The sequence below is a fragment of the Cyprinodon variegatus genome, unplaced genomic scaffold (assembly GCF_000732505.1).
Source record: "Cyprinodon variegatus isolate N-32 unplaced genomic scaffold, C_variegatus-1.0 Scaffold453, whole genome shotgun sequence".
Lineage (NCBI taxonomy): Eukaryota > Metazoa > Chordata > Actinopteri > Cyprinodontiformes > Cyprinodontidae > Cyprinodon > Cyprinodon variegatus.
In genome coordinates this window covers 669,682-681,015 of record NW_015150906.1, presented here as the reverse complement: position 1 = coordinate 681,015, position 11,334 = coordinate 669,682, and the positions used below count along the sequence as shown (strand labels likewise).

At 38.9% G+C, this 11,334-nt stretch overlaps 1 protein-coding gene across 1 annotated transcript in view; it reads left to right on the top strand.

The window, feature by feature from the left end:
- The first annotated feature begins 6,590 nt into the window (after window positions 1-6,590).
- LOC107093927 (septin-5-like) overlaps window positions 6,591-11,334 on the top strand; it is a 17,600-nt gene continuing 12,856 nt past the window's right edge. Inside the window, exon 1 of the mRNA XM_015389276.1 lies at window positions 6,591-7,601. Within this exon, the coding sequence (XP_015244762.1) occupies window positions 6,591-7,601 (1,011 nt within the window). The remainder of the gene's footprint in view (window positions 7,602-11,334) is intronic.

Below are 11,334 nucleotides of genomic sequence, written 5' to 3'. Positions count from 1 at the left end.
ATGAGAACAAACTAAAAACCATCTTGCTTGTTGGTGAAAAGGGAGCTGGAAAGTCTAATCTTGTCAACACTTTATTCAACTACGCTGTGGGTGTAAAACTTGATGATGAGATCTGGTTTAAGATAGTTGAGGAGAGAGAGGACAGAAGTCAGACAGGAAGTCAGACATCAGATGTTGTCATCTATGAGATATATGGTTTTGAGGATCAAACTCTGCCATTCTCTCTGACCATCATTGATACTCCTGGATATGGAGATGCAGGGTTGCAACAACAATTACTGGAATTATTCCAATCAGATGATGGAATCCATGAAGTCAATGCAGTAGGACTGGTCATGAAGGAGGAGGGGGGTAATGTAGTCAGTGATCAACTGAAGTACATCTATGATTTCATTTTGTCTCAGTTTGGAAATACTGTTGAAAATAACATCATAGCTCTCTTGACAAACTCAAACGGAATTGAACCTGTAGAGGTCCTTAAAGCTCTTGAAGCTGCAGACATCAAATGTGCCCAAGATGAAGAATATCAAACAGTTTTTTTCCAGTTTAATAACTGCCAAGAGAAAAAAAAACAGCGGAAAGTATATAGAGAAAATGCTTGGAGATTAACAGAAGATGGAATGAAACAGCTCACAGCCTTTCTGGAACAATCTTCACCTCAGCAGAAGAAAGTCGTGTTGGATGAGCAGAAAGAACAGATCAGATTGACGGCCTGCATCCAAAACCTGCAGGAGAGAATTAAGTTTATAGAGTTGAAACTGAGAGGTGTTAAAATGACTCAAGAGGCTCTTCGTAACAATAAACAAAAGATGAAAAGTGATAAGTTCAAGGTACCTCTTCCTGAGACCTACAAAGATATAGAGCCTCTTACACAACCAATATGTGGTTTTGAAACAGCTGTCTGCTGTCAGATCTGTCAGGAGAACTGTCACTATCCTGGATGCAAAACTGCTTTAAAATCCAAACAGTGTGAGGTGATGATAAATGGAGAATGTACTTCATGTACCAAGAAGTGTTCTGCAGAAGAACATGTTAAAAATAACTGGAGATTTGTGATCAGGACCCAGAAGGTTGATAAAAATAAAGCACAATTGAAAGAATATTATACACAGAAACAGGGAGCCCAAGAGAAGAAGATAAAGCTGTCAAAAAGACTTGAAACAGAGGAAATAGAACTGAATGCAGAAAGCAGGCGATTAATAGAAGAGGCCTACAGGCATTTCATGAAACTTTTTGAGTTAGTTAAGATTGGTAATTCTAGTGATGTCTCAGCCTCCACTTATGTATTTTTGAACTACCTTATCAAAAAGATGAAGACACATGGATATGAAGAAAAGCTGCAGGAACTTGGGGAAATATACAGCAGATTGGACCAGGGAACCAGAACAGCATCGCAACACAGGTACAGTTACTTCCTAAATGTCACTTTAAACTCTTCAAAATTATGCTGATATGCCATGGCTCTCCAAACAACATTAGCTTCCAGCCATAGATCCCCTCTGGCAGTGTTGGGCATGCTACTTAGAAAATGTAGTGAGTTAAGCTATAACTTATTCTACATTAAATGAAGCTTCACAACACTGAACCGACCCAGCAGAGCAACTTAGCAAGCTAAGCTACAACAAAATGACAAAAGTAGTTTAATTGCAACTAAGCTTTTTATTTTTCATATGGAACTTCCTTCATTCAAGTCATTGCGATCTAGTTAACAATGAACCTGTGAGAAACAAATCAGATCAGTTCAATTGATTATCAAAATCTTGTCTCCTAACAAAACCAATACTTACATTCACACTTCGTTATTCAGGTATAAATTAACATTTAATTCTAAGATCTTAAGATAATAATGCATCTTACAACCACAACCATACCAACATATCTCATAACCTCATTGCTTTTGTTTTGATTAATTTATAGTGGCCAAGGAAGAAAAGGAGCTCTTAAATATTAAAAAAATCAACTGTAAAGCTAAATATCTTTTTTAGGGGTACATTACATTATGTCATGATGGGTTACTGAAAAGCCCAATATGCAGAACACCACGGAGACTGAAGAAAAGTTTAACAAGTTTATTGTTCACAAGCACATGGAAATAACACTGGTACTGGTTCAGGCCTGGGGGCTGGTTCACTGGAGTCTGTGTGGGAGACAGTTCAGTTAGCTTCGACGCAGTTGAGTTTGAGTTTGAGAGTTTCAGGTTTATACCTTGAGTAGTCCGGTTTAGGCTTTGAGGGAGGAACTGTTGGGTCCAGAGATTGTTTAGTTCAGCAGAGTCCGATAACTGCTTCAGCGTCTTACTTCTAGCGTGAAGGCAGACCTTGGCTTTGGGTTTCCAGCTCGTAGTCCAGAGCTGCATGGGAATCCAGAGAAGAGTCTTCAGGTTTGGCTCAGAGGGCAGGCTCGGCAGGTTAAGCTCTTCCAGAGCTCACAAGAGAAAAACAGGATTCCTGAAAGCAGAGACAAAAGGATTAGAATCCAATCTGGGTTCAAGAGCAACAAAGGTTCTCAGAAGATGCTAGGCTCAGGTGCTAACCAAACTGGATTTAACACTGCGGCGTCGAGGCAAGGTCTGAAGGCAGGTTATATACTGTGGATCCCCTGATGATGAGGAGGATCCATGGCGGACTCTGCTAGAAAAAGATGGAACTTCTCCAGCTCCCAACACATTATTTTGCTTCCTGAGCTTAGAAGAATTGGGAAAAAAAAGACACCCAACAGCTCCAACTGGACAAGTGGCTGAAAGGCTCATAAACACATGTAATCAACATTTTTTTCATAATGCGCCTTCAAAAGTTCTTTTTGTAAAGGTATAGGGCAAAAGTAAAGTGAGGAGGCCATTCCAATTTTTTTTTAGGTCTTTTTGTCATTACACTGTCACAAGCAAAGAAATTACCTCTCTGCATTTAACCCATCCCCTTGGGTAGCAGTGGGCCGCCATTGTGCAGCACCCAGGAAATAGTGTGGTATGAAAGGTCTTTGCTCAGGGAGCCAGAGTGGCAGTGGGGCTTGAAGTCAGGACCTCTGGACTCCAAGCACAATGCCCTAACCCCTAGGCTGCCACTCCCCACCGAATCTTCCGCTATACCTTTAAGGGTATAGTGGTTTATTTGTTGTTGGTGGTGTCATCTGACTGGCATGCTTCCACAGTACCTCTGTACTTGTCTTTACCCCAGATGGGACTCAAACCCACAAAACCTGGCTTAGGATGTCAGTGCCTTATAAAGCCATATCTCATCAGAAATGTCAAAATAGGTACAGTCGATGACGAAGGATAAAATTTCTGTGCCGCTGGTGTATGTGTATACTTTCCTCAAAAGTATAGTGGAGCCTTTATTGGTAATAGAATTTTCCCCTAAAAAGAATTCCATTCTTGTGCTCCGTACATACTCAAGAGTTCAAAATGCCATAGAACAGTGTTCTTGTAAATGTTATCTTACAGTTGCTATAGTAGATTAAGTGTATGGTGAATACAATTATAACCAGAAAAGTGGAATGCATAGAAGTAAATATGTCTCTCTTGGATGAATTTTAAAAGCCAGTAAAATTCAAGATTTGTATAATGAATTCCAACGAAATGTCTGTCACCCATAGTGACCTGATCTGCATCATACATTGAAAATTAAACATTGAATTTTCAATGTTAAATTTGGATGTTGAATATCAAACGATGAAATGACCAAGCTGAATTTCGGGATACTGAAAATATTGCTTTTGAATTTTTAAAGGATGAATTAACCTTGCCGATTTAAAATGATCCAGGCTGTGAGCAGAATTGGAGCAACGACAGAGAGGGCACGATCTCCTTTCCTCTTAAGTCGAGTCCGAGGATACAGTATGTCAGTAATAGTTGATTATTTGAACGTAGACTTCTCGACACAGACTGGAATTTTAAAAGGTCTCCAAGATAACAAGGAGCTAATCCATTTAAGACCTTATAGGTTAATGTAAAGAGGCCAGTATAGGCCTTATATGGTCATTACTGGTTCCTGTGAGAAGCCGAGCCGCTGCATTCTGGATCAATTGAAGTCGCTGCATCTGTAAATATGAACGGTAGGTTGCCGTAGTGTAGTGGTTAGCACGTCTGCCTTACACGCAAATGGTCCCTGGGTGGAAACACAACTTTTTAAATATGGAAGTTAGGTCCCCTTGAAGGCAGCTGCGCTTCGAAACTACCGGTTCTTTACCTTGGAGCAAGTTATTTACTACTCTTAACTCAAACTGTGTAAAACCAACAGTGTTTATTCCAGGCCAGGCCATTACAGGACAGAGAAATTGCTTGGAGATTGCACAGCTGTGGGCTCAAACAACGTCAGCGAGCATCCGGCAAATATTGAGCAAAGATTGAGCCCCGAACAAGGTCATCTCCTCCTTATACCTCATGAGTCCATGTTTTGCATCTGGTGGAGGCTGAGCTGTCCGTATCAGAAACTGACATGCTGTTCTGCCCTGACCTGTATGCATCTTGCCTCTATGCCCAAGAATTACAGATAGCTCTCCTCTATCAGACCGGCTCCAAGATGTGCCCATATCCTGTGCATTTCTAAAGACACGAATGCTGTCCTGATTAGATGACCTCCATACACACAGTGACATCCACAATGTGAAGGAAGGCCTTCTACTCTGTCTAATCTGGCTAACAGAATAACAATGCACATGCTGTGTAAAGAATAAACCTAACAATATAATGTATTGCAATAATCCAACCGGGATCTAATGAAAGCATGGATTAGTCCTTCAAAGTCCTTAAAACAAAAATAAGTTTTAAATCAATAAAATAATGGTTCTGCAGGTGATGACCCAAGACCAGTTCTCAGTATCTATGCTTTCTGGCTGATGTTTTGGTCACTTTTGAATGTTTGTGGTGCTTTCAAACTTGTCGTGCTTAGATGAAGCTCATTCAGGATGGCTCGTCATTGCAAGCTTTGGCAAAAACATTTGATGTGTCTGTCAGCATAGTGTCTGGAGGTACCAACAGGAGACAGGTCACTACACGGACATGGAGGACACGTAGGAGGATCAATACCTCTGCCTTTTTGCAAGGCGGAACAGGAGAAGTAAATGTTCATGTGTCTGCACAAATGATTAGAAACAGACTCCATGGTATGAGGGCTATACGTCGACGTGCATTGTGTGCCCAATACACTTGGCAGTTGTCAAAGAACGCCAGGATTGGCAAATGTGATCATTTGTCCTGTGATGTCCCCCAGATGACAGCAGGTTCACACTGAGCATGGGACAGACATGACAGAGTGTGAGGACACCATGAAGAGTGATCTGCTGCCTGCAACATCCTTCAGCATGACCAGTTTGACAGTTGTTCAGTAATGATGTGGGGTGGCAATTCTTTGGAGGGGCACACAGCCCTCTGTGTTCTCGCAAGAGGTAGCATGACTGCTATTAGGTACAGTGATGAGATCCTCAGGCCCCTTAAGATATGCTATTGCGGTTGGCCCGGGGATCCTTCTATGTGGCAGGAGTGGGTCAGCAGTTCCTGCAAGATGAAGGTATTGAAACTATGGACAGGCCTGCCCCTTTCCCCAGACCTGAATCTGAATCATGTCTCCAATGTCACGTTGCATCATAGACTGTCTGTTAGGGGATCCCTCAGGAGACCTTCTGCCACCTCATCAGGAACAGGCCCAGTTGTTTTAAATAGGTCATACAGGCAGGCAAATGTCACAAAAAACACTGAGCCTTATTTTGACCTGTTTAAAGGACATTTCTTCAAAGTTGGATCAGCCTGTAGTCTGTTTTTTCCACTTTAAATTTGGGGTGATCCGAAATCAGAACACATTCTTCCTACTCATTCTTTAAAAGTAGAAAAAATATTACATAAAAGAGGCAAAACAGAAAGCTGCATCATCAAGTTACTACTCCAGCTAGGGATTGGAAGGCAACAATTTATGTTAAAAGAGAAAAACAACCTTAAACAGCGGGGGTCGATTCAGGTTCCAGCTCTCGGAAACCTATAATGCAATGTTAGAGTTGATTCCTTCCCACCATCACATATCCTCATCACCATGCATGTGGCCAAACATTGCGCTTCTTAAGCCAGACCAATGATGATCCTAATGGCTCCCCATTACAAAGGCATCGGCCATTTTCGTTTTAATTTGCCGGCCAACAACAACATTAATGACTGCATATTACAAAGCTGCACACAATAATAGCTTCACCAAACCCCAACAACCCTGCATAACATGGCACTCTTTTACAATGTTGCTAAAGTCCCTCAAAGTATTTATTAGTGAGGGATTTTTTTTTCCTGAATAGAGGAGTCCCTTCTAATGCTCCCCTTGGAAACAGCCCATATCCACTGTAGTGCAAACTTCCCCTGACTTCAAAGAACCAAATTTGAGGGTATATCTCAAACATAAACACTCTGTAAGCCTCCTTTGCCCTAATCAAAATTTGATCCATAGTGTACACCATTGCAACCTTATTTTGCAACACAAAATGTGCTGAACAAAATATATTTTAATGTGAAATTACATTTAGAAAAATGTATAATTTTATGATTGCATTTATATAGTTAAAAAACATACATTTGTAATGGAAAAAGATTGTTGTCCTTTTCTTGCAGGGTGGAAATGAGTTTTTTTAATCAGGAGGCCTTGAAATCAGAAAGTGTTCAAATCCATCATGGACCTCCTTCTATCTACCAGCTGATACCAAAAAAAGAGCTGATTGGAACCTTGACCAGAGTGACGATTGGTGAGAAAGATGCGAGCAAGACCAATAAAACCATCTTATTAGTTGGTGAAACAGGAGCAGGAAAGTCCACCATGATCAATGCTCTGTTCAACTATGCTGTGGGTGGGAAGTTTGAGGATGAAGTTTGGTTTCAGATTGTGGAAGAGGAGCAGAGAAGTCAAACAGAAAGTCAGACATCAGATGTTGTTGTCTATCAAATGTTTGGTTTTGAAGGCCAAACTCTACCGTTCTCTCTGACCATCATCGATACTCCTGGATTTGGAAGCACCAGGGGATTTAAAGAAGATGTCTCTGTCAGCCGAAGATTGTTTGATTTGTTCAGATCAGAAGATGGAGTTCATGAGATCAATGCAGTGGGTCTGGTGATGAAGGCCAGTGATAATCGACTGAGTGACCGACTGAAGTACATCTTTGATTCGGTGACGTCTCTGTTTGGAAAAGACCTGGAGAAAAACATAGTTGCTCTGGTCACTCATTCTGACGGAAAACCACCTTTAAATGTCATAAAGGCCCTGGAAAATGCAGAAATTAAATGTTCCAGAGATGAGATGAATCAGCCTGTTCACTTCATGTTTAATAATCAACAGATCGAACAGAGAAACAGAACAGATAAAGATCAGGATGGTTCAAAATACTCCTGGGACTTTACTAAGGAAGAAATGGGTCGTTTGAAGGAGTTTCTGAAAAAAACCAAACCTCAGCCTCTGAAAACAACCGTAGAGGTTCTGAATGAACGGATCAGACTGGAGGCCTGCATCCAGAACCTGGAGCAGAGAATTGAGCTGACTGAACTGAAGCAGAATGAACTCAAACAGATCGAAGAAGCTTATAATAAACATGAAGAAGAGATGAAGGAGAACCAGAACTTTACTATAGAAGTTGATGAGGTATCCAAAGAAAAAGAACCAGTTAAAGGTGGAAAGTGGGGTTTGGTTTTTTTAGAAGGAGCCATCACCTGTTCTGTCTGTGAGGAGAACTGTCACTATCCAGGATGCACAATGGCCAGAAAACCAGGACACTGTGAGGTCATGAAGCGGGATCACTGTAAAGTTTGTACAAATAGGTGTCATGTATCAAATCATGTTAAAGAAAATTGGATTTATGTAATAAAGACCAAAAAGGTTCAGAAGACCCTGGAAGATGTTAAGGCAAAATATGACAAAAATAAAGAAGAATGTGAGAAAAAGTCGAGTCTTTTAGAAAATCTTAAACAAGAAACCATCAACCTGACAGCAGAGCGAGCGTCATTGCTGGATGAGGCCTACAATCATGTTATCAGACTGAAGCAAATTGCTTTAAATGTCAATTCAGGGAACACTTTTAAACACCTGGACTTTCTAATTAAGAAAATGAAGGAAAAAGGGGACCAAGAAAAACTAAAGGTACTTCAGGAGCTGAAGATCAGAATGGATAAAAGACAATGAGGGTCAAACCGAAAGGCAGGGAATTATGAAAATGTTTACTGAAGCTCGGAATTTAAATAAATTATTTTTTTTGTGTTCTCCATCTGAGCTAAGATTATATAGCTATCCCTTAGTTAGCACTTAGAGAAAATATGACAAAAGATACACTGTAAATGTTCATAACCTTAGGCCACAACTGAGATATAAAATTAGGTCCAAAATGTCTATATTAACATAAAATTTGCTATTTTTGATGATCAATTTTTTAGGAAACTAAAATAAATGATGTTAAGTATTTTCTTTTTATTTCAGTTTTTTTTTTTTTTTTACTTTATACTAAACTAGAACACAGCATCCAAGCTAATGAGGAAAATATGGTTATGTTGGGATTTTCTAATATTAAATTAATGATGTAAGTCATGTACTGGTTATTAACTGAATTGGAATGCCTATTAAACATGAACTGCTTATCATCGTTTTCAGTACTTTGCTAGTGTTATACAATTTTTATTGTAGTTTATCTTTGTATGGGGTGAAAAAAAAGCAATATTGTTTTGTCAAGGTCTACTTTATAGTCTGCTCTCCTTCTGCAATAGCTACACGCCTGAATCACCCCCTTCCCGACCCCAAACACGCAACATGTCTAAGGGCTTTATTTTGACAAAGTTTCATTTTGTAATATATAATAATAAATTATTTATTGATCTCACACTGGCTGCCATTATGCCATGCCTGGGGAGCAGTGTGGGATGAGGGATCTTGCTCAGGGACCCAGAGTCCAGGTGGTAGGGATCGAACCGGGTACTTGCAACCGCTTTAGAGCACAATAGCACTGCTCTAACCACTAGGCAAAACACTACCCCCTGATGACGCTGAAACTGCACATGCTCAGCAGGACCCTCCCCATAATCAGAAGAACAAAAGAGAAATCAAAGATCATTTTTAAATTTTTTTAGAAACAATATTTTTGAGTCGTGATGTCTTTTTCATTTAATGTATTTTTTCATGCTGTCCTGACTGTTTGTATAATTTAAATGCAACTTCCTTAGATTGATTTGTTGTTTGTTTCACTTTAAAGCTACATGGTGAGTAGTACTAAATATTTTTGTCTACCAAGCTTGTGGTTTTATGTCATATCTGACACTGATATGTGGGAAGCTACTCAAAACCCAGGAAACTGAGGCTGCAGCTCTGAATGTCCAAGTTTTGGGCACATAAAGATGAGCAGGCCGGAGGTGATTTTTATAAAGCAATTAATCTGACTATTGTGAGAAGTAGGGAGTTCTTAAATCGTTTCACTTGAATGGACATAAAAAAAAAAATATGTATGTATTTCAAGAAATGTTTAATAAATATGTATGATGTCTGCTCCCTTGAAAATCAGTTTTTCTGTTTCAATTCTGTTTTGAAATGTAATTCACACCTTCATAAGTTGTGTTTCCTTTTATAATACCGGATGTTTGATAAAGGTACTCTTTGAAAAAGTTTCAAATTTAATTGCTTCATTTGTCTATATGTGTGTGCACTTTTTAGACAGCTTAAGGTTTCAGTGTATTTGTTAATTAGAAGTTATTAACAATAATAATTGTTGTGATATTTTACCAACAGATTATGAATATATTATTAACCAGAATTGGAAGTTGTAATTAATTAATAGATCATTCAAAATCGAGGGTAAAACCAATTGAACGCTATAGTTGAGTGATCATTACTGTAACCCGCTTACTCACCAGGATTCTTGGCCTATTGCATCTGAATTGGGCTCCTGGACCGCCAGTTAGAAAATCAAGTTATCTCCACCAATTTAGTAAATTTGGCTTTGGCTATCAGCAGTTATTAATCACCAACCAAGAAAGCTGTCTGTTTATGCAGATGTTACAAAGAGGAGGGTGACCTACAAAAAATCTGGCAAAAACGCTGGCCTATGTTGGATAAGTTATGGGTACATTTTGTAAAAGTTATGAGCATGCTGAAGCACGCTGGCAGACGTCAACATAAGATGAGTACTTCAAGAAGTTTTGAGCATGCTCAAAATTTCGAGATCATGCCAGCATATGCCATATGGGGGGCATAAGTTACAGGTAAGTTATTTGATCGTTTACATATGTTAAGTGTAAGTTTCTCATAAGTTGTGGTGTCTACCTTATCCAACACCTCTGAGTAACTTGTGCATAACTTATGCGTAACTTATAAAGAACTTCTCTCCAACACATATCAACATATTTAACGTGTTCCAGATGACCGCCAAACGTGTTTCTTACTTCCAGCTACTGTATAATGGCGTATAGGCAGCGTTTTGATATAAAGGGGGTTCACAGGAGGAAACCGTCAGTTCTCCTCCAGACTTCATCCCCGTCATAGGGTGAGCCAGAGGGTGTGATGGATCCCCACTGTGTAAATATCAGCTAGTTTAATATCGAAATCAAAGACAGGAATCTAGAAGGGAACTAGGAGAAGGAGACTGACACTAGGAGGCAACAGAGGGTAAACAAGAAATACATAAGAACTCAAATACCATTTAAAAGAGCTAGAATATAAGGAAATGGAAATAAAACCAATGATAACTCAAAGAAAAAACGTAAACAGAACGAAAACTATGACATTTTACGGAAATAAATCTTTATCTTATATTTTGATTATGAATATCTAAGATGAACTTACCAGAATAACTGAATTAATCACTGGTTTATGAGTGGAATATACACAACAGAACAGATTAATTTTGACTGTTTTTAGTACCTAAACCTGACTGGAAAAAGTCTATATTCAGAACAAATTTATCAGATGGAATTTAAACATGATATCAGCTATAAATATTAAAATAAGATAAAATTTGGGTCTTTATTCAAAGCAAGTTTATGAGAGCCACACAATTTATCCTCAGGCCGTTAAACATTTTATTTCTGTGCATTAATCCATACAACTTTACAGCTGCACACAAGCTCACTGCATCTATGTCTCTTAATGGTTTTTGAATAGTAATGTCCCAGTCCAATATTGATATCAGATATTACTCTGATATCAGCCAAAAACAAATATCAGAATCAGAATCAGAAATACTTTAATAATCCCAGAGGGAAATTACTTTTGTTACACGCTCTAGTTACAGTTTTACATGATATATACACACATCCAACTATACAATATAATATATAAGATAAAAAATAAGAATAAAAAGAGATAAAATATATATACACATATATTTTATCTCTTTTTA